The sequence below is a fragment of the Prunus mume genome, linkage group LG1 (assembly GCF_029339155.1).
Source record: "Prunus mume cultivar Tortuosa linkage group LG1, ASM2933915v1, whole genome shotgun sequence".
Lineage (NCBI taxonomy): Eukaryota > Viridiplantae > Streptophyta > Magnoliopsida > Rosales > Rosaceae > Prunus > Prunus mume.
Window position 1 is genome coordinate 24,585,259 of NC_142698.1, and position 22,642 is coordinate 24,607,900.

The following is a 22,642-nucleotide window of genomic DNA, read 5'->3' on the forward strand; positions in this document are numbered from 1 at the left end:
GCATGGTGGTGGTGGTGGTGGTGGTGGTTGTAGAGGTGGTGGTGGATGTGGAGGTTTTGAAGGATGTGGTGGTTGTGGTAGTGGTGGTGGTGGTGGAGGTGAAGGTGGAGTTGGTGATGGTGGTTGTGGTGGAGGTGGAAGTGAAGGTGGAATCAAGCGGTGGTTGTGGAGGTAGTGAATGTGGTGGTGTAAGTGGTGGAGTTGGATGTGGAAATGGAGGTGGTGTTATTTTGTAAAATAAATGATGATATTTTGGGAATTAAAAAATTTATTAAAGGTTAATCTGGCTTAAAAGTGAGATATTTTATTTTCTGCTTAACAAGGTTTTTGTCCCAAACGGGGCCTTAGTAATCAAATAAACAACATACATGGAATCACCTTCGATATAAAGGGACCTAATGCGCTTTAGTACAAGTCATCTACAACCCTCTAAAGAGACTCCATAACTCAGTCTCAATCATATTTCCAGTCCCAAGATTAGCAGAAAACCCACATATCCATGTTCCACTAGAGTCCCTTAGCAGACCAACATCAATTACAATGGAGGACTCCAGTGGATTTGAATGACTTCTCTTGTAGGCTTAATATTAATAACAATATTAATCTTCAAACTACTCACTAGCAGACTGCAGAATCGTGTGTGTGATGAGGATATGGCGGAGGCTCATAACCAGGTTTTTAAATGGAATTACATCTCCATTTCCAACAATGCCACAGAGAAGCAGTGAACAATGCTGCAGAATAGTGTGCTCCACCGTAGTCTCAGGAAGTTCACAAAATAATATTGAGTTGTGGCCCATGATAGTCCAGGGGCCCATCATTTGGCAACAATATGCTCTTTGCATTGCGATGTTGATTTTATAATGGTCGAAGCAATGCCAGTTCTTTCTTTTAGATTATTATTATTTTATTATCAATTATTTATGAATATTATTTTGGCTATGCATCACGCGGCTTTTTATATGTCTAAGTTGACATTGTCTACTGTAAGGCACTTTTCACTTTAATGCCAGTCTACCCTGTCCGGCTGATTCTTTCAGTTTTGGATCCGAGCGAAGGTTCTGTAGGTAGGTGGGAAAGCAAATATGGAGATGAGGAAGGTGAACAAGTCTCTGGAGCTGACCCAGGAAGAGTCAGAGTCCATCTCGCAACTCGTCATTCCAGCTAAAGGATACGGTGAGTCGAGCTTCTACGAGGCTTTCGCTCTTCGAGGCATCCGACTGGATCGAGTCGAACCCGGGGTACTCGTCGTCTGTTCTTTAAAGGTCCCTCCCCGTCTCGCCGTGAGTCTTCTTGAAATTAATCACTTGAGCTACAAACTCTTACACTTTTTTTCTTCTTTTTCAGCCTTTAAAGGTTAGGTTCTTTAATTAACTTGGCTATTGAAAATATTTTGTTCAATATGAGAGAGTTTTAAATGTAAGTTTTTAAATTGTTCGCAGGATAGAAGTGGAAATTTGGCTAATGGTGCAATTGCAAACCTTGTTGATATAGTTGGTGCTGCCGTAGCTTATGTTCCAGGCCAACCTTTGAATGTTTCTGTGGACATTTCCATCTCCTACATTTCAACAGCCAAACTTCATGTAAGTAAAGCTTTCCGCTCCAGTCCCCATTTCTCTTTGATACATGTCTGGTTTGAATTGATTAGAAATAATTCCTTTAGTTTTTTCCCTTTTTACTTGCAAAATTTGGTTGCAAATAAAATGATCGGGAGAGGCACCAGTTCTTGTGTGCACTTTGCGTATACGGCAACACATTTAAATGGGTAGGACTAGAGTGTGTGTGGTTGTATGCTTGACCTGATTCGAACCCTAGAATTTCTCCTAATTCTAACCCATTTCTCCAACCACTCTAGTTATTTAAGCTAACCCCAGCAGGCTTCATAATTTTGTATTTCATCTGGGCTATTATTTTGTGTTTCTAGTTGAGAGATTTACCATAATTACTTGTCACGAATGTGTGGTGTATCCATCACATGCATATGATCTTTGTATCGTTCTAATTTTATCAGATGTCAAGAAGAGACTTATAACATATATGATTATCTTTTTAATGTCAAATTGCAGGATGAGCTAGAGATAACTTCAAGAATGTTAGGACGAGTAGGAGGTTGTTCTGGAACAAAAGTAATTTTGAGAAATAAAACAACTGGGGAAATTATAGCTGAAGGTCGACATTCATTGTTTCGTTCACATGTTGGTCTCATTCCCAAACTGTGAGTTTGTTTTGAATTTTTTTTCTGCAATTAAAATTGTTTTTAATTAAAAGCATGGCCAAGTTTTTGGGCTTAGAAGAACAGAGACCAAGTTATTGGCCCATATTCTTCTTTATTTGGCTTTTTTGTGACTTGACGCTAAATGTTGGAATCTTTAATTCAAGGAAAATGTTATTTGTACTCAAAATTAAGTTTCCACACTCTTGTGCGCAACAGTGACACAGGAAGAGTGCAAGTACTTCAGGCTGACAAGGCCTTTACCCAACTTAAATCAAGAAATAATAGGGAAGACGTCGTATTCAAATTCAAGAATGTTTTTACCTTTTTCTAACATATTCAATCGGGATTAAAAAAGCAAGTTGAATTCATGATTCGCTTATAATTCAAGTGGTTAAGAGCATTTACCTCATACACATATTTCCGCTAATATCGATTGTATCAACTCAAATATCTGATTTGGCTCAACCCGATTTATTTAAAAGCGAAACAATGTTGGGTTATGGCCCATGAGTGATTTCGCAAATATCCAAATCTAATGCAACTATTGGAACCCGCAGTCCAGGCCTCAATGGTAGGCCCATCATTCCTCAGACGTAAACGATCACGTGCCGTCATTTTCGAGCCTGCAGCATGCTCTTTACATTGCGACGTTGATTTTCCAGTGGCCGGAGCGAGTCTTGAGAGAGATGGATCCGAACGACGAAGGTAAAATGGAGAGGGCGAAGAAGTTTCTGGGGCTGAGTCAGGACGAGTCCGAGGCCGTGTCGCGACTCGCCGTTCCAGAACGGCAAGCGGGCGAAGGGAAGAGCTTCTACGACACTTTCGCTCTTGCAGGCAACAGAGTCGTCCGAGTCGAACCCGGACTCATCGTCTGTAATTTCAAGGTCCCTCCCCGCCTCACTGTAAGTCACTCGTTTGGTTGTATTTGCAAGTACATTTTCGAATTAATTTCTTCAAAATTCAAATTGAAAATGGGTTCTTTAATTTCAGGCCACAATTTTGAGTCTAATTTTTGTTTTAAACGTAAAAATTTAGGTAATTTCAGCTGTAGCTTGATTATTTTTAGTTGATAATTTGATATTATTTTGCTTAATTAGTTACTCCATGAAAGTTGTAACTCACGTTGTATTGAGATTTGTTCCACTAATTGCCTTGAGTTATATTTAACTATTAAAAGTTCTCGTCTTGTAGCTACTTCATGCATGAACAACCATTTCTCCTCACAATTTGAGGACAAATTTCAAATTTACAATTTAACCTATGCCCAATTGGGCTTATTTATTTTTTTTGGTTGTAGGGAGAAATCACTCGTTTATCCATAAGAGCAAATTAGTGTTCTTTAACTATTGAGTCTCTTCCCATAATGGCTAAAGTTTTTGAGTTGAATTATTTTGACGTTGTGCGAAGCTTAAACTTCTGCATTGCCCTTTTGAATATAATAAGGTGTTAATCATTCTAGACTAGGAAGGAGCTGAAAACCTCACTTTAACAGCCTCTGGTCACCTGAAGAAAGATAATTTGTGTATGCATTTCACAGCCCGAAATCGGGTCTTGAATGTGGGTTGAGCATGCCATAGACTTAGTTGAACTAAGTGCCTAGTACAACCATATTTTACTTATGAGATCTCTCGACCAAGCAGCTTTGATTTTTGTGTTGGACACTTCTGTACAATTGGTATTTTTTTATGCCAAATGTTTTATTTTGGTTCTTTAATTTGTTTGCAGGATAGAACTGGGAAGTTGGCCAGTGGGGCAATTGCAAACCTGGTTGATGTTGCCGGTATATCCGTAGATTTTGTTGAGGGTCTACCTATGAATGTTTCAGTGGACATGTCTATCTCCCATCTCTCAACTGCCAAGCTTGATGTAAGCAAAAGCCTTCCCCTCAAATCCCCATTTCTCTTTGACATTTAAGCAAGCCTCCCCAACAGATTTTCTCTTTGACATCAAATGTGGCTTCAATTGATCAGAAATAAGTCCATTCATATTTTTATTTGCAGAATGTGGTTGTTAAAATGGTCACCAATCCTAAAAAATATTGTGGTTATCACTCCCATGCATATAGCACCTGATCTCTCTTGGCTATTCTTCTCTGTTTCTAGTGTTTTGGATCTTCTTGATTGGTGGTGAGCTACCACCACATTAATTGACGTTGGATGAGTGTGATTTAATTTACATGCTACAAGAATCACAAAAATTAAACTCATCCAACTGCCATTAATGTGGTAGCAATGCTCACCACCAATTAAGGGAGGTGAGCTAAAACGTTCGCTTGATACAAAATCTGCATTTAATATTTCTGACTCTCTGTATCGTTCTAATTTTAAGATGCCCTGAAAGGACTATTAACATATGACCTCTCCTAATGTCAAAATTGCAGGATGAGTTAGAGATCATCTCAAAAAGGTTAGGGCAAAGAGGAGGTTACACTGGAACGTTGGTACTTGTGAGAAACAAAGCAACTGGTGAGATTATTGCTGAAGGTAGACTTTCAATGTTTCGTACACAAGCTTCTAGCAAACTCTGAGTCTTCCGCACATATAAATATGAATTATATCCGGATTAAAAGAACTGCTTGTGGGGGGTTGGGGGAACAAGTTTGAATCTCCTTTGGGATTGCTTTCTATTTATAGTTGATTATTTTTTATTGATTAAAGATTCAGAATGTTGACAATGGTATGGATCAACGTTCACGGCGCAGTTGCTGGCCTTGGAAGGACAGAGACCAAATGACCAATTGGTTATTATTGGTCTATTCTTCCCCATTGTATTGTATTTATTATTCTTTATTGGCCTTCTATTGACATGGATGCTAAACTTTCTAATGTTTTATATAGGGAGTGTAAATGGTAGCTCTTGCCTAATTTGTGTTTTGTTTAATGGTGAACCATGCTTCAATGAATATGCGAAAGTTGTATTCTTTTTAATATTAAAATGAAGAAACATAATCAAATCGTATGGTTTGCTATAGACAACTGACCATTCCCATTTCAATTAGGGATTTTTTTATTATAAAATAAATAATTTATATAATAACAAGAAAGCATGAATGAAATTATATATACAGTAAAAGGTAGAGAAGTCATTTTGTATTTCATAATGAAAAGAAATAAGGGTGGAAGAAGTATCTATTTAGGAGTTCTAAAAACAATTTCAATATATTTAGAGTTTTTTTTTATAATAATCTGTAAACTATTCAAAGTTCTCACTTCACAAATTTGATCTATCGTCCTTATCATCATATTTCATCAAAATGTTCGTTTTGGCCAAAAAGAAAGTAAAATTTTCGTTAAAACTAATTGCGCGTAATCCTATGACAAGTAGGCCATTTACACTCAATTTACACTTTCACTTGACAAGAAAGGTATACCACTAATAAGGTGTTAGTTAAATTGACACATACCCATGATTCTAAGTTCAAGTCTCAATAATACCTGTGTGCATGAACCATGCATCTGAGTTTCACCGCACCCTTCCTAACTTTGACAAATTTAAAAAAACGAAAGAAAAAAGTATAACTATTAACACGTTATCTGCAAACACCAGTACAAATATGCCATTTGAACTGAAATGGACCGACTGTACGCTGATAATTACGAGAAACGGCCATGGATAAAAAATCAATGAACATTCGGATGTCCACCTTAAACCTCTATCTTTAGCCAAATTTACAGACCCACCTAACGCACTTTAAACAAAACAAGAGGGCAGTCGCCGTAATTTTCACAGGACAACATTTTACACCCGATTTTCGTCGTCACTCAGTCATCTGCTGACTGTGACTATCTCTGCCGTCGCGCCACACACCATGAACTCTGCAATCCGCAGTTCTTATCTCACTCTTTCTCGAGACCGAAGCGTTCCGATACCCGAAACGCCGAAGCTACAACCTTTTCCGCGTTTCTTCGACTCGACGAACCGAAACAACCGATTCCGAGACGTTTCTTCCTGTAGCTCGCTGCTGAGAACTCGACTTCGGCATGACTCGGCTGAGTTCCGCACCTCTCTCGCGCACCGAGTTGGGGTTTCTTCCAAAAACGCTCAGTTTGATTCGTTTCCGGACGAGAACGAAGCTCAGGCGCCGAGTTTCGCTGAGTTCATCACCTCCGAGAGGGTCAAAGTGGTGGCGATGCTTGCTTTGGCTTTGGCTCTCTGTAACGCGGACCGGGTTGTGATGTCGGTGGCGATTGTACCGTTATCGCTCTCTAACGGTTGGAGCCGATCGTTTGCTGGTATTGTTCAGGTGATTTTGCTGCTCATATATTTTTTTAGCTGTTTGGTATATCTCTTTTAATTCTGGTTGAAGTAAAATTCTTCGAATTTACGATATCTAGAAGCACAAAAAGTTTGAATTTTGCAATGCCTTTCAGTTGAGGGACTGATCATATCTCTTAAATAAATTTGTTTCAGAAATGAAAAATGCAAAATGAGTAATTTGCTTAGGTTGACTTCCAATCACCAAAGAGTTGACCAAAAATTATCTAACAAATAATTGGTGATTGATTTTACTGGGGAGTGGAGAAGCTGGTAAAATATCTGAAAATGTTCAATCTTTCGACTTAATGTACTGTCAGCAGTGCTATTATTTTAGCTAAAACAGTTTAACTCATGGGTTTTCAAGAAAATTGCTCTAAAAATTTCATTTCTATGAGAGTACATAGTCTAAAGTACTTGAAACTAATTGGAAAAATACCTTATGGCAGTCGTCTTTCCTTTGGGGGTACCTCATATCTCCCATAGCTGGAGGGACTCTTGTGGACTATTATGGTGGTAAGGTAGTCATGGCCTGGGGAGTGGCTTTGTGGTCTTTAGCTACCTTTCTGACACCATGGGCTGCAGAGACTTCTCTATGGGCTCTCCTTGCTATGAGAGCTCTCCTCGGCATTGCAGAAGGAGTGGCTCTTCCTTCCATGAACAACATGGTAGCAAGGTAAGGATGGCCTACAAACTTGCTTTCTTTATTTTCAATTTACATTAAATCAATATACAAGATGTGCTTCCGAACAGGTTATTTTTTGGTTAACAGTAGGTGAAGATAAGAAGTTAATCGAAGTATCAACTTTTTGTTTCAGATGGTTTCCTCAAACTGAACGAGCCAGGGCTGTTGGGATTGCAATGGCTGGATTTCAGCTTGGAAGTTCAGTAGGACTCATGCTTTCTCCAATCCTCATGTCACAAGGTGGTATATTCGGACCATTTGTGATTTTTGGTTTATCCGGGTTTCTTTGGGTTTTGGTATGGTTATCTGCAACATCAAGTACTCCTGACCGAAATCCTCAGATATCAAAATATGAATTGGAGTACATATTGAATGAGCGGAAGAAGTCCTTCTTGGTAGAGAATAAACCTAAGACAACCAAAGTGATCCCTCCTTTCAGGCGCTTGCTTTCTAAACTGCCAACCTGGTCCCTAATAATTGCAAATGCCATGCATAGCTGGGTAATGCATATATCTCATGCCAGGTTATTCTACTCTGAGAATCATATTGTTATTGTCCCTTACATGCATTGAATATATCATCATCTAAGCAGGGGCAAACTTTCTTTAGATAGTTCTTGTGTCCATTCATTTTTACATTTTACCCTTGTGTGGAAATTATATGTCTACACGAACTCATTATTGTTTTTTTACTTTTTTCAAATTGTGCAGGGTTTTTTCATTTTTCTTTCCTGGATGCCCATTTACTTCAACTCAGTGAGGCCTAATACCTAGTTATAATTTCTTTTCCGCTCTGTATTATGAGGTTGTGTAGCTTATGTATGACTCACCACTACAGGTGTATCATGTTGACCTCAGACAAGCAGCTTGGTTTAGTGCTGTTCCATGGACTGTCATGGCAATCATGGGATATATTGGTGGGTTGTGGTCAGACATAATGATACGGAATGGCATGAGTGTCACTTTAACTCGAAAGATCATGCAGGTATGTCTAAGAAATAAAATTTGATATACTAGTTCTACTGTAATGCGGCCTTCGACTAAATGGCTGATGGTCCTCCATAATCTGAAGCTCTCACTTCAAATAGGAATTGGATAATCAATAGAATAGATGAGAAAGAAACTTTCCTAGTTCGAGCTTATTTGCAAAATTTATATTGTATACTTGTAATCTGGAAATTTAGTATGATCAAAAGTTCTTCTCATCTTCTGTGATAATACCATAAAGAAAAAAGAAGTAGCCCTGTCAAAATTGTTCTTTTAAGAAACTATATATACCATATGAAATTAATTTCTGGTCATGCTTTATGGAATGTGAATATTTGTTCCTTCTCTGCAGTCAATTGGTTTCCTTGGTCCTGGGATAGCTCTTGTCGGTTTAACTACAGCAAAAAGTCCAGCAGTTGCATCTGCTTGGCTTACTTTAGCAGTAGGGCTGAAATCTTTTAGCCACTCTGGATTTCTTGTGAATCTTCAGGTTGGCATAGTGATATTTGAGTCATGTATCTGTTAGTAACACTTAGAATTGATTCTTCACTTTTTCTGTGCCTTAATTAATTAATTATTTCTTTAACCAGGAAATTGCTCCACAATACTCTGGTGTTTTACATGGTATGGGAAACTAGAATAAAATTTTCAATATATGAAATGCTTCGAGAGCGTAGTGTAAATCAGTGAAATACTAATATTATAACTTTGTACAATAAATTATCAACCCTTTGTTTTTGTGTTAGGAATTTCAAATACTGGTGGAACATTAGCTGCCATTTTGGGAACCGTTGGAGCTGGTTTCTTTGTTGAACTTGTGGGTTCTTTCCAGGGATTTCTGTTGTTTACATCACTCTTATATGTTCTTGCTGCCCTTTTCTACAACGTATTTTCTACTGGAGAAAGAGTAAATTTTGATGAACCTAGTAAGTATTATTGTATTTTATTGATTGTTTGAATTCAATATTCCTACCGACCGCACCCCCTTTTCCTTTCTGGAGGGTTCTAAACTCTTTTTAGTTGGATTTTGTAGGATTAATGTCTGTTGCATGACACTATCTTTGCAAAAACCATACGTGTAGTTTTCAGTCACGAGATGTTAGCTTTCTAAACAACATTTTAAGGAAATACTTTGATTTTGGAATATGGTCAAATTCATGGAACCGATTTTATGGGTGTAACTATGGGGATATAAACGATGATCAATTTGTTATTGCTTTGTTATACTTGTACCTTTTAAGCATTACACATTTTTATATTCCTGATGTTTGTGCATTAATTTTGCTTGACAGCTCATGAATGATATTCTGAGACTGCTGGTGCTGGCAACATCATATCGCTTGTCGGTTATACTTGTTCAACTGTGACTAATGGAGCAGACTTATGGAATTGGACAGAATGTGGGAAGGCAGACATGAGGAATGGTACAGAACGTCGGAAGCCATCCTCTGTATCGATAAATAACCTTTTTGTCCTTTGTATGAATCCAAAATGTGTACAGTGGATTTTTTTAGTGTTCCTCTTCCTCATGCATCAACAGTTTGTTTCAGGTGCACATGGGGATTCTGTTTACCAAATTTTGTAAAAGATATGTATAAATGTGTTTCAGAGGTATGATGCTGGATTCACTCTTCTTTTACTGTGTTTCAAAGATATTGTTAGTTCCCCCTATTGTCTTCCACATTAATCAAGAACGACTGACGGTAGCATTTTCTTTCTAAACCGGATATCTAAATATAAATTTATATGTCAAATGTCTCAAATCAATCATTGGGCTTTCTGGGTTTTTTCGTTCTGGAAGTAATGGCTTCTAGGCCCACACTTGAGTTGTGTTGAGGATGTGCCACTGCTGACTATTAAATACTGTCCAATATTGACTAAATGATATAAAATATTCTTAATTCTGTTTTTGGGCTACCTTATAAAATTCTTCCACTGACCGAATCATACAAAGTTTAAAAATTCAAATTACGGTTGCTGAGTTGTCTTTCATTAGACATGGAATCACGACTAATTGCTTGAATTAGTCTCACAATGCATAAACATTTGGCCAAATCCAAAAGTTAAGTCTTTAAGAAACATCGACATTCATGTAATAAATTTATTGGTGAGATCCATAAATGCAAGAAGGCTGAATATAAACAACAAATGCCAATTTCGTTACATTCCAGCAAAAGATATGATCAATATCACATCAGTAGGTCAAAAGTTACTACATAAGTTCTGGAAATGAAGAACACGCCTAGTCCTCATAATCTGCACTCAAACAGAAGAAAACCAATTTCCAATTTCCAATATGAAGATGCCAACAACAACAAACCCAAGCACCAGAGATTTGCTGCCCTGAAGGCTGCTGTGAAGAAAGTTGCTGGCGTTTTTAAAATTCTTCTTTTTGGACAAAGAGAGGCCATCCCAAAAGGTGCTGCTGTGATTGATGCAAGAAGAACTAATACCCGAATCAGCGGGATTTCCTGTAAGTTTCATGTTGGTTCTGCATCAATCTGATATAATCATGCATATCGCAGATTGGTTGGTAGATGCTATAGCTATATATAGTGCATAGAATGGTTTAGCTGGTGGGTTCTTTCAAAAGTCAAATATCATACAGAGAGAATTGATTTTATTGATAATTTCTTGTACCCTGCAGCTTCAACTGATATTTCAACAGGGAGTGACACTAAGAGTAAGAGCTCATCAAAGTTTAAGCTCTCTCAGTCCAATAGTTCTTCAAGTGCTCTGAGTGGAGTAATTGAGACGAAGAATTTTTCTTACGAAGAGATTTTCAAAGCAACCGAAAAATTCTCTCCAGCGAATAAGATTGGTGAGGGTGCATTTGGAACAGTGTACAAGGGAAGTCTTGGAGATGGATCTCTTGTTGCTGTAAAGCGTGCCAAGAAGGTATAGACAACTATGCCTCGATAATTGTGATAGTACCTTATACAGATTATTGCAATAATAGCATTGCTTAAGCTTCCCTTTTCTTGAAAGAATTTATGAGTAGAATCATTGGTATGATGAGTAAATGATATCACTGTTGGAAACAGGTAGTATTCTTTGAAATTGCTAAAGCATGGTTAGGACAATAGTTATGTCATTTGCTGTTTTCTTGCAAAATGACTTCAAATTTTGTGCAGGCCACATATGACAAGCTCATAGCATTGGAGTTCAAGAATGAGATACTTACCTTGTCCATGATTGAACATCTGAATTTGGTAAGGTTATATGGATATTTGGAGCATGGAGACGAGCGGATTATAGTGGTTGAATATGTTGGCAATGGAACGCTTCGGGAACATCTGGATGGTAAGTCTTTTGAAAACTAGTTATTAAACTCTAGAGGGTTAGTCAGTAGAAGCCGAAAATCAGAAATAGCCGAGTATCTGGTAGACATAAGACATAAATTCAGATGGAATATGTAAGTTTCTACTGAGAAACTGGAAATCTGACAATATGTAACAAAAAGAGATAGATAAATCAACTAGAATGAGAAATTATGTCTACCTATCATATCTAGTTCTGCTTACCATGACTGGTGAAGGATCATTGGTAGTGTTCTGTTTCCTTTATTCTTCAGTTGAGAAAAATTAGCCCTTTTAGTTGTCTGGTTGGGTTTTACATGAAGCTCAGAACACCTTTCCCAATGTGGAAGCTCTGTATCTCTCGCCTATTGCTGTGGTCATTAGATAGTCTGAATATCATTAGAACGAGAAAGTTCTAAAAATATAGTCTAGAAAAATCATGTTGATTAAACAGTCATCTATTCATGAAGGTTCACTGGGAAATGGACTTGAAGCCGGAGAACGTTTGGACATTGCTATTGATGTGGCTCATGCAATTACCTATCTTCACATGTATACAGGTATGTACATAATTATCAGTCCAAAGTACGTACTCGGGCCAAATTAACCTCCAAAAGTCTATGTTAGGCAGCTTCATACTTGTAGTACATTAGTTCAGGCATCGATACAGAGGGCTTTTCATCTTGCTCCCCATTTAATCTGAATTTATGGACTTCATTGTAGAAGCCCACATACTTTTAGCTTTCCTCTTGTTATATTATGGAAAGCAAAATAAGCAGAAGGCAGGCCTGTTTTAACATGTGCACATCTTGGTCAAGAACAGAACTCCTTGTGATAATTTCTTATTATCGTAATGGCATTTGACAACCTATAATCTCTCATGTATTTGACAGATCCTCCGATAATCCACCGAGACATCAAATCATTAAACATCCTCATCACAGAGAAATTTCGGGCTAAAGTAGCCGACTTTGGGTTTGCACGATTGTCAGCAGACCCCAATGCAACTCACATTTCAACTCAAATAAAAGGAACAGCAGGATACTTGGATCCCGAGTACCTGAAGACTTATCAACTCACTGAAAAGAGTGATGTTTATTCCTTTGGTGTCTTGCTTGTAGAACTGATGACAGGAAGACGGCCCATTGAACCACAAAAGCCAGCCAATGAAAGATTAACAACAAGATGGGTAAGAATACAAGTGTTTAAGCATCCTGAGATCGGTAAATGAACATGAAAATGGAAATCTGTCGAGCTGTCTTTTTCTAGGTTTGTGTGTTGCTTTGCAGTAAAAATTGCCCAAATTTCCACCTTACATTTTTAGTTAGTCATTGCTGAGCCTGGAGTTCCTTTACTTTGGACATTCATCACATGTTTCTGCAGAGCATAAAGACGGATCACATCGGTCCAGCTGTCGTAACACCCACCTTATTCCTTATGCTGCACGTGAGACATTCATCAAATCAAACCACCATAGTTGCATTTGCCCATTTCATCTTCCTCTTCAGATGGTCTGTTCCCATGTCTTATAGACAAACATTGGATAATGAAGTGTTATGAACCAAACATCAGCCAAACCATCCAATAGTTTTACTTTAAACTAATTGTTCTTTTTTGATGAATTTCCTTAAACTAATGAAATGACAATATTGCATCAAAGAAAGAAGCTTCCGATCATTATCTTGTCAACCATAAATTAACAATATGTTCATCTGCAGGCAATGCAAATGTTGAAACGAGGAGACGCCATACTTGTCATGGATCCAAAGCTACGGAGAAATCCAGCATCAACTATGGCGTTGGAGAAAATTCTCATGCTAGCTAAGCAATGCCTTGCACCTTTAAGACAGTCAAGACCCTCCATGCAAAAATGTGCTGAAATCTTATGGGGAATTCGCAAGGACTTCAGAGAAAAAGCCCTCTCTCCTTCTTCTACACCTCACTACTCTGCCAATTTTCCTGTGAGAGATGCAAAGAAGACTCGGCAGACATCATTTGGGATTGAAGATGGCGATAGCTATAAGTTTATCTCTGCCTAGCTAATAAGAACTTAAAAGGATTTTTTTGCTCACACATTGTTTTTTCTTTTGTTCATGCATTACTAGATCTATGCAAAGTCTTGTGTATAAAACCAAATTATTCAATATTGAATTTGAATGGCAATCAGATTTTATGTTTTCAGTGTCTGTTTCTATCTTAACATTTGAGAGGACATGTAGAACCCAAACACAAACTTTTGGATAAAACCCTTTTAACATTAGGTAAGTTATTCGCCTCGGATCATAGAAGGAAAGAAAAAAAAACTTTCCACTAGCATATATAGACTATATTTACCAACGCACGCAAGTGAATCTCACAATGCATCGACGGTTGATAATAATTCATGCGTGCGTTTGGGCATCCAAGGACTATAACTTCAACTTTCATTGAAAAATTCTTACATGCACACGTGATCATAGGTACCTTAATCAAATGCAGCCACGTATCGTCCATTCCTCAAGTTCTAAAAGGCAAAAAGAAAATATCAAAATCCGATCCCCAAAAGAAGCAAAGCGTGGCATGCGTACCTCTTACTCACTCCCAGTCCGCTCTCTTTTGGCTCCATTTTCATGTGATCGTTCACGTTCACTTCACTCACTTCACTCACTCTTTATCGCTCCAACGGAAACATTAAAATAATAAAAACCACTTTTCTTCTTCTTCTTCTTCCTCCTCATCTCCATCTCTCAATCTCTCTCTGATATTTCTGTTCAATTCCAAAACTCTCCCTCTGTCTCTTTGTCTCTTTCCCCATAAAAGTCTCTCTCTTTCTCTCTCTTTTTCTCTCATTTGGATCCTTTATGAAAATATCTCCTCCCTCCTCCACTCAGATTCTCTCTTAAATTCCTTTATGCTCATCATTTGCAGTTGATTATAAGACCTCACAAACCAAAACAAACCAAAAGCAACTTCACAAATGTAATTTTATCTCTCTCTCTCTCTCTCTCTCTCTCTCTGTTTTGGTTTTAAGAGTTTCAATTGACACTAACTTTTGCTTCAATTTCAGAGACTATATTGACGATTGAGAAGCTGTGTTCTGCTTAGCCATGGCGGCTACTGCGAAACCGAACGGTAAAAGCATCACCGACTCTGACATTTCATCCAAGATTCCAGCAACCGCGAATCCTTTAGCCGAAGAACCATCGCAGATTGCTTCGAACATCAATTACCACGCGAAATTCAGCCCTCACTTCTCGCCGTTCAAGTTCCAGCCCGAGCAAGCCTACTACGCCACCGCCGATAGCGTCCGTGATCGTCTGATCCAAGTACTGTTCGCCATTTTTCAGCCTCGGGGTTCGGTTCATGGCCGATTTCTATTTTTGAATTTTGTTTGGTTGATTTTTGTAGCAATGGAACGAGACGTACCTGCATTTCCACAAGAAGAATCCCAAGCAGACCTACTACTTGTCCATGGAGTATCTTCAAGGACGAGCCTTGACCAATGCGATTGGGAATTTGAACGTTCAGAAAGCTTATGCTGACGCTTTGAATAAGCTGGGGCATGACCTCGAGGAAATAAGGGAGCAGGTAATCTCAGAAATTTTCAGTTCTTTAAAATGATTAAAATAAATATGTAATCTTTAGCCTAAAAAATCTTTACGTAATGTAAAGATTGAGTTTTTGTTATTTCACGTAATTAAAAGTTGTGTGTGTACTTTTATTTTATTGAATTGAATTATATTGGTTTACCTCAGGAGGTTTTTAATCATTTGAAATGGATCTTAACTGGTTTTCATTATTTGAACTCGGCGTGCAATCTGTTGGTCGATGATTGTTAGAAATGAATCTTTGTAGGAAAAAGATGCTGCACTCGGAAATGGTGGCCTGGGAAGGCTTGCTTCGTGCTTTCTAGACTCCATGGCAACGTTGAACTTGCCAGCGTGGGGATATGGTTTGAGGTACAGATACGGGCTGTTCAAGCAACGGATCGCCAAGGATGGTCAAGAAGAAACTGCTGAGGATTGGCTAGAGGTTCTATATCACCTCAATTTCTGTAGAGTTTTGTGTATTTCATGGATTCTTACTGATACTTTATTCGATGGAACTTGTGCAGAAGTTTAGTCCATGGGAAGTTGTCAGGCATGATGTTGTCTACCCTGTCAGATTCTTTGGTCGAGTTCACGTCAATCCTGATGGATCGTAAGTGTTAAATTAAGATTTCATTTATATAAAATAAAAAAAGAATTTATGTCAAAATAAAAGACTTTAGCACACTCCAAGAGTGCTTCTTTATCAGTTATCATGTTCACATGCAACTTGGTTGGTTGCTTTAGATATGCATGCATGAACCTATCAATAATTGTCTTATGATTGTATTACAGACGAAAGTGGGTTGAGGGAGAGGTTCTGCAAGCTCTGGCTTATGATGTGCCAATTCCAGGATACAAAACCAAGAACACTATTAGTCTTCGTTTATGGGAAGCCAAAGCATCTGCTGAGGATTTTAACCTATTTCAATTTAATGATGGACAGTATGAATTTGCTGCACAGCTTCATTCTCGAGCTCAACAGGTTGGTTAATTAATATCCTAACGGCAGGTAGTCTTGGAAGTGCTTGCCATTCTTTTAAATAACACACAATGTTTACCTTTTTTAATTATATGTGTGTGTCCACTAATCTTCATGTTTTAAATGTTTTCTTGAACCAAATTGTATGAAATTGTGGTCTTGCAGATTTGTGCTGTTTTATATCCTGGAGATGCCACAGAGGATGGGAAACTTTTAAGGCTGAAGCAACAATTCTTCCTGTGCAGTGCATCACTTCAGGTTGGTTAATTATTGTCTTAACCTTCATTGTTTTTGTTGGTGCAGTAGTGGCATCAACCCTTTATTTTCATTTGATTTTTAGGACTATTTAATTAAAGTTGAGAAGGTGAAAAAAATCTCACACATTGAGGAGAATTCCGAAATTGATGTTTTCCCTCACAATGGTGCTTTAGCTCAGCATTTCTGATTTTTATTTTCTAGATGCTAAAATACATATGAGTATTCTGATTAAGAGGCATTTTTCAGTTGCCAGTTTGTCATCCTATAAAGGAGTTGTGATCATCAGTCTTGTCATTTTGAAATTACAGGATATTATTTTTAGATTCAAGGAGAGGAAAGGGAGCACAGCCTCATTGCAATGGTCAGAGTTTCCGACAAAAGTTGCTGTCCAATTGAATGATACCCATCCTACACTTGCAATTCCAGAGCTAATGCGACTGCTATTGGATGAGGAAGGACTTGGGTGGGATGAAGCATGGGCTGTGACAACAAGGTGCATTATATTTCATGTTTTTAGACATACTTCACTGAAGTTATTGCCACACATTCTTCTTTCTTCCATTGGACAGCTCTCTGCTGTTTTTGCACAAGGAGTACAAAGTACTAACTCCTAATGATTGAACCAGGACAATTGCTTATACTAATCACACAGTCCTTCCTGAAGCACTTGAGAAATGGTCACAACCTGTAATGTGGAAACTTCTCCCTCGCCATATGCAAATAATAGAAGAAATTGACAAAAGGGTAAAATTTGTCACCTTTTTTCTTGGTTATACTTATATTTATATAAAACCTTTTTCTAAATATAGAATCTGGAATTCTTGCAGTTCATTGCTACAGTACATGCTACACGAACTGATCTTGTGAGCAAAATTCCTAGCTTGTGCATCTTGGATAACAATCCCCAAAAACCTGTTGTGCGAATGGCAAACTTATGTGTAGTGTCAGCTCATACGGTAAGACATCCAGTTTGGGAAATTTACATGTATCTCCTGTAGCTTACTTGACTGGTTCTTTTAGTTGTCTTCACCATAAACACATGGTATCCTTATCTAGCTATGAGAAAGCTTCCAGCTTCTTTCATTAGACTTTAAAACAAGGCAAATTATTCCCTTTTTTTCCCCTTAAAAAAAGGGTGAGGAGGGCAAGCAATCTCATGGGAGGGGCTTCAACAAAAGAGATTACAAGCACCACACTGTCTAAGACTCAGGCTTTGAAAAAGGAGTAGCGAGTTACATTCGAAGTGGTGGTCTGAATATTTGACAATTCTATGTTATCTCGGACTCCTATCTTTAATTTAAGACGTGACAATTTGGAGTGTTGAAATATTATATAGAGCATATAGGCTGATATCTCGCCTCAGATTCATCCTTTATTTCCAAATCCTCTCTCTGTTTTTTATTTACAGTTATCTATAACATAGAACTTCATGACGTATGAAAATTAATGTTGTTCTGCTTTCTGTTTCTTTTTCTGTCCCACAATCTAAGAAACCCTCACATTTGAGCTGTTGAATTTTGTTTAAGACTTTAAGAAACTTATTGATTCCCATGTCATTGTAGGTTAATGGTGTTGCCCAATTGCACAGTGATATTTTAAAGAATGAGTTATTTGTAGACTATGTCTCTATATGGCCATCAAAGTTTCAAAACAAAACCAATGGGATTACTCCTCGGCGGTGGCTCCGATTCTGCAGTCCTGAGCTCAGTAACATAATCACCAAATGGTTAAAAACTGACCAATGGGTGACCAACCTGGACCTACTTATAGGTCTTCGAAAGGTATATATATGTACAATTATTTGTCCATGTGGGAGAGTTGCTACAGTTGTATTATTAAAACTCTCTGTGTTTTCTCCAATAGTTTGCCGATGATTCAAAATTACAAGAAGAATGGGCGTCTGCCAAGTTGGCTAACAAGAAGCGTTTGGCACAGTACATAGAGCATACGACAGGTGTCCAGGTTGACCCAAGCACTCTATTTGACATACAAGTGAAGCGTATCCATGAATATAAGAGACAGTTGCTGAATATTCTGGGTGCAGTCTATAGATATAAGAAGTTAAAGGTATAAAAGGCATCTCCTTGTTACTTGACTATTCAGTTATAGGGAACAATCATCCTTGCTTGGTGATGCTACCCGTTATATGAACCTGCATGATCCTCCAACGTGATTTCTGTATAGTCTTTGTCGATTTGTTCGTAATGGTTTTGCACCTGCTAATTATACTTCATAATTTCAAGACCGCATGCTGGCCCATAAATTTTCAGAGCCGATTCACCAAATAAATATATATTTTCGCTAAAGTTACTTTTGCTTTTCGTTGTCATTTCTCAAGCTTTCAAATTAGATTGTGTAAGCAGTGTTCCACAGATTCTTTTTAAGGTTATATAATTGCATTTGTTAAATTTATGTATGATTTTGGAAAACTTGGCTGGATTTGAACTGTGGCAGGAGATGAGCCCTGAAGAGCGGAAGAAGACAACTCCACGCACTATCATGATTGGAGGAAAAGCATTTGCAACATATACAAATGCAAAAAGAATTGTCAAGCTGGTGGACGATGTTGGTGCTGTGGTCAACAAAGATCCTGAGGTCAATACCCACCTGAAGGTTAGTTATTTTCAGAGGTGCTTCATATCTTATATTTGCTTTCATTAGTACTGGACCTCTACTAAAGTTTCAATTCCCATTAGACAGAAAAATTGGGACCCTGGGTTGATTCTGACCTTTAACCACTAATTCTTCAGGTTGTATTTGTTCCAAATTACAATGTATCTGTGGCTGAGCTACTTATCCCTGGAAGTGAGCTGTCACAACATATCAGCACTGCAGGCATGGAGGCAAGTGGCACAAGCAACATGAAATTTGCTCTGAACGGTTGCCTCATAATAGGAACACTGGATGGGGCAAATGTGGAAATCCGTGAGGAAATTGGGGAGGATAACTTTTTTCTCTTCGGTGCAACTGCAGATGAAGTCCCTAAGCTGCGCAAGGACAGAGAAAATGGACTGGTATGAGGATAACTTTTTTCTCTTTTGTTGATCTAGACTTTCAATGGTATTTATTTTAGTTTATTTTAAATGCATACCGGTAAACAATATCAACTCTTTCATATCTGACTTTTGCTCTTCTTATAAATCACTCAGTTCAAACCAGATCCTCGGTTTGAAGAAGCCAAGCAGTTTGTTAGGAGTGGAGCATTTGGGAGCTATGACTACAATCCACTTCTTGACTCTCTTGAGGGAAACACTGGTTATGGTCGCGGTGATTATTTTCTTGTTGGCCATGACTTCCCACAATATTTGGATGCTCAGGCAAAAGTAGATGAAGCTTACAAGTAAGATGCCAAACCTCCTAGCCTCTACAACTATTATCTGTTTGGTCCTGTATGAGAATTAATATATAAGATCTTCTCAAGTGTGGTCCATGTTCAATCAAATTGAGCAAAATTAGTTCTAGATTGAATTGCTGGTATTAACCACAATCCCAATGGATCAGTGTTTTCTTGAATTGCAAGTATTTACTCCAACCAGAAAAGAAAATATTGCAAGCATTTTACCCACTATGTTGAACTACATGTGTTGATCACTACCCCCTACCCCACTTTTTTATTAACCCTAGAGAGAGAGAGACTATTTCTACTGGTTTTGACATGGGGTGCCATTTTTCACCTGCAGGGATAGGAAAAAGTGGCTGAAGATGTCCATACTAAGCACTGCCGGGTCTGGCAAGTTCAGCAGCGACCGCACAATTGCTCAGTATGCCAAGGAAATCTGGAACATAGAAGAGTGCCGTGTACCATAGATCCACCCATGCTGGTTCCGATGCTTATGTTAATGTTATGATTATGGCACAAGAAGCTTAAGGTAAAGAATAAAAGAAGCCAACAGAAGTAGCAACCGACATCATATGTTCCACTTTTGTTTTTCTCACTTTTTTTATATTCAATCATATGTTTCATTTTAAAACATTTTTTAGAGCTGGCATCTCTATGTATTTTCTTATGCCAACAGAAGTTCCAAATAAGAAAATAAATAAATTCTGCAACCAGATGTTGGTAAAAGTAGGTAATACCTTGCTACCATACCCTGTTCATATTGTTGTGCATGCCTTGTCCTTACTATGATTGTCTTCCTTATATTAGTAATTGATCAGTTCATGACTTCTTTACAATGTGGACTTGGAACTTCGACACTTATTTATTATTTCAAAGCATTTTCTAACATGCCCATAATTTCGGTATATTATTATTTAGTTGGAATCTTTTCTCAGAATACCAGCATCTCAAGAGTGAAGTACAATCCCAAACTCAATTGTCCGCCATTACCAACATCACCAAATCGCAAACCCCTTAAAAAGCTAGATGTGCAGAATAAACATATTTCATGATGAAGGTGAAGTTAGACCTAGGAATAGCATATCTTGAACCGTATCTGAAACTTGCACTCAGCCTGCTTCGGTTGGTAGTAACTCCAGTCAGTTTTGGTGGAGTATCTTCACCCAGGCGAACGCCTGTAAGACCTCGAGCTCCTGTGTCTACGAGATGAACTTGGAGAGTAGCTCTCCCTTACCGTCCTCCTTTTTGGTTCAGGAGAAAGTCTGGGGTAGTTCCTCCTGTAACTCCTCCTAGGCCTAGGAGAGACACTATGTGAGTAGCTCCTCCTTGACCTTCTCCTTGCCCTAAGTGGACTAGGAGACCGCCTTCCATGGCGATACCTTCTTACGTGGTAAGAGTCATCTGGTGAATACTCTCTGGAGTCATATGGTGAGTCGGCCAGGTAACAGTGTCTCACTGGTGACCTGCTGTAAGAGTAAGGTCTATACCGATTGCACTGAGCACAGTATGTTTTGGGCAGCTGACTGTAGTAAAGAGATGCCCTCCGACGATTGTAGGAAGGAGATGCCCTCCGACGACTGTAATGTGGAGAGTATGACCTTCTCCTGCTTAGGTCAGATGAATAACTAGGTGACTGACTATAATGCCTCCGATGGTTAGAGTACATATGAGATCTACGAGGAGGTGAGTGGCTGGGGGTTCTGTGGCGCACTACAACAAAATAACAGAAAATGTCACGATGGACAAAAGCTTTCCTGTCACTAGTTATACACAACTACGCTTGTATTTATTATCTCATCACGTGAATCATATAACAAGACAGATAGACGCATTGTTGTTCATATAAGATCTTGTCAATGCAGACATTAAAAACAACTTACGAGGAATTGTTTGATGCCCTCTTCCTGAAATAGGAGTTCGCCCTCTCCTACCCTAAAATGAAGGAAAACAAGAAATCAATCATCTAGAAACCCACACTTAAAAAAAGTAAGAACATCAACCAAACAAATTAAACAATGAATAAAAACCAAGCTACCATGATTGCAAAAATGAAAATTATAATTATAGAAAAGGGTTTCAATCATACTTTAATTTCACTGAGTTAGAAAACTTACATGCAAATTGTTCATAGGATTATCAACGTCACTCCGTTGGGGGCTCCTGCAAGCCAAAGCAAAATGAATAATCAGAGAAGGCATTAAAATCAAAGTGAAAGGGACAGATGTAAATCAGCTTGGTTGAAGTTGAAGCCACAACCTTGAGCTGGAAGAGCACCTCCAAACAGAACTCGGAGAACTTGGAAGGGATGAACTCGGAGAGGACGAAATAGAACTTGGAAAGGACGAACTCGGAGAGGACCACGAGAAGGACGGCGTGTAACTGCGGGGTATGCAGTTCAAGTCAGACCTTATTAGAAACCAACATGGGCAAACCACTAAAAACATGAAACGAGAAAAACAGAAGAATTTCTGAACAAAACGCACCTTGACCTTCTGGAGGATGACATCTGAAGACAGAACAGGAACAAAAAAAAAGCCAGATTAGATTATTACACTGAAAAAAAAAACACCAAAGAAAGAAATAAAGAAACCCGGAAAAACAACAAAGCATGACATGCCAGCACAATACAATGTAAGCAAAACTAATGATTAAACTGTACGTAAATGTTGATTGAAGTTCAACAACTGCTAATTAATTTACTTTGCATCCAATAGTGAACAAAATCAGATCGCGTGCCATAGTTTTGTTGTGATTGTCGTTGTCTCGACCAAATTAAACATAAATCGATCATCTAAAATAAGCTGCGATTAGGCTTTCAAGCACTATCATGAACATAATAATTTTTTTAATTTTCAAATTGTTTGAATTTAGACTTCTTCTTTTTCATTTTTTTTTATTAAGAGAAAATTTCATTAACTTTTAAAATAAAGGCACAAACAGACCGTATAATGTTACGTAACAAGAGGGCAAAAAGAGTGGACTCGTTAAAACCTTACCATTGTTTATATATATATATATATATATTTATTTATTTATTTATATCAAATAGACACTTTA

At 38.1% G+C, this 22,642-nt stretch overlaps 6 protein-coding genes across 9 annotated transcripts; 5 read left to right on the forward strand and 1 right to left on the reverse strand.

Moving 5' to 3' along the window:
• The first annotated feature begins 943 nt into the window (after positions 1-943).
• LOC103320424 (uncharacterized) lies at positions 944-2,890 on the forward strand. Of its 3 annotated transcripts, XM_089044104.1 has the most exons (4): positions 949-1,283; positions 1,443-1,583; positions 2,067-2,195; positions 2,773-2,890. In XM_089044104.1, exons 1-4 carry the CDS (start codon positions 1,086-1,088, stop codon positions 2,788-2,790), a joined length of 486 nt encoding a protein of 161 aa, XP_088900230.1. In that variant the 5' UTR covers positions 949-1,085; the 3' UTR covers positions 2,791-2,890. The 3 variants fall into 3 exon arrangements, with proteins under 3 accessions (XP_088900231.1, XP_088900230.1, XP_008220332.2); XM_089044105.1 differs by lacking the exon at positions 2,773-2,890 and having other exon boundaries at positions 944-1,265; positions 2,067-2,234; XM_008222110.3 differs by lacking the exon at positions 2,773-2,890 and having other exon boundaries at positions 953-1,283; positions 2,067-2,234.
• Positions 2,891-2,901: 11 nt separating this feature from the next.
• LOC103320432 (uncharacterized) lies at positions 2,902-5,079 on the forward strand. Its single transcript, XM_008222119.3, has 3 exons — positions 2,902-3,117; positions 3,941-4,081; positions 4,596-5,079. Exons 1-3 carry the CDS (start codon positions 2,902-2,904, stop codon positions 4,740-4,742), a joined length of 504 nt encoding a protein of 167 aa, XP_008220341.1. The 3' UTR covers positions 4,743-5,079.
• Positions 5,080-5,849: 770 nt separating this feature from the next.
• PHT4;3 (phosphate transporter 4;3) lies at positions 5,850-9,754 on the forward strand. 2 transcript variants are annotated; one of them, XM_008222098.2, is made up of 9 exons: positions 5,861-6,458; positions 6,919-7,145; positions 7,288-7,654; positions 7,865-7,909; positions 7,992-8,138; positions 8,493-8,630; positions 8,731-8,764; positions 8,887-9,066; positions 9,433-9,754. In XM_008222098.2, exons 1-9 carry the CDS (start codon positions 6,024-6,026, stop codon positions 9,441-9,443), a joined length of 1,584 nt encoding a protein of 527 aa, XP_008220320.2. In that variant the 5' UTR covers positions 5,861-6,023; the 3' UTR covers positions 9,444-9,754. The 2 variants fall into 2 exon arrangements, 1 of the variants encoding a protein (XP_008220320.2); XR_016126926.1 differs by lacking the exon at positions 8,731-8,764 and having other exon boundaries at positions 5,850-6,458.
• A 149-nt stretch (positions 9,755-9,903) lies between these two features.
• CRCK1 (calmodulin-binding receptor-like cytoplasmic kinase 1) lies at positions 9,904-13,620 on the forward strand. The gene is made up of 6 exons (XM_008222086.3): positions 9,904-10,613; positions 10,788-11,038; positions 11,275-11,443; positions 11,910-11,999; positions 12,333-12,628; positions 13,158-13,620. Exons 1-6 carry the CDS (start codon positions 10,370-10,372, stop codon positions 13,476-13,478), a joined length of 1,371 nt encoding a protein of 456 aa, XP_008220308.1. The 5' UTR covers positions 9,904-10,369; the 3' UTR covers positions 13,479-13,620.
• A 359-nt stretch (positions 13,621-13,979) lies between these two features.
• PHS2 (alpha-glucan phosphorylase 2) lies at positions 13,980-20,332 on the forward strand. Its single transcript, XM_008222075.3, has 16 exons — positions 13,980-14,397; positions 14,486-14,744; positions 14,827-15,006; positions 15,274-15,450; positions 15,533-15,618; positions 15,801-15,990; positions 16,153-16,245; positions 16,554-16,738; positions 16,872-16,989; positions 17,073-17,201; positions 17,808-18,026; positions 18,109-18,312; positions 18,700-18,858; positions 18,996-19,259; positions 19,395-19,585; positions 19,926-20,332. The coding sequence occupies exons 2-16, from the start codon at positions 14,526-14,528 to the stop codon at positions 20,050-20,052; spliced, it is 2,541 nt and encodes an 846-aa protein (XP_008220297.2). The 5' UTR covers positions 13,980-14,397; positions 14,486-14,525; the 3' UTR covers positions 20,053-20,332.
• A 207-nt stretch (positions 20,333-20,539) lies between these two features.
• Positions 20,540-22,193, reverse strand: LOC148921387 (uncharacterized). The gene is made up of 5 exons (XM_089044514.1): positions 22,069-22,193; positions 21,842-21,964; positions 21,700-21,745; positions 21,466-21,517; positions 20,540-21,295 (listed from the first exon to the last, which is right to left on the reverse strand). Exons 1-5 carry the CDS (start codon positions 22,089-22,091, stop codon positions 20,745-20,747), a joined length of 795 nt encoding a protein of 264 aa, XP_088900640.1. The 5' UTR covers positions 22,092-22,193; the 3' UTR covers positions 20,540-20,744.
• Between the last annotated feature and the right edge of the window lie 449 nt (positions 22,194-22,642).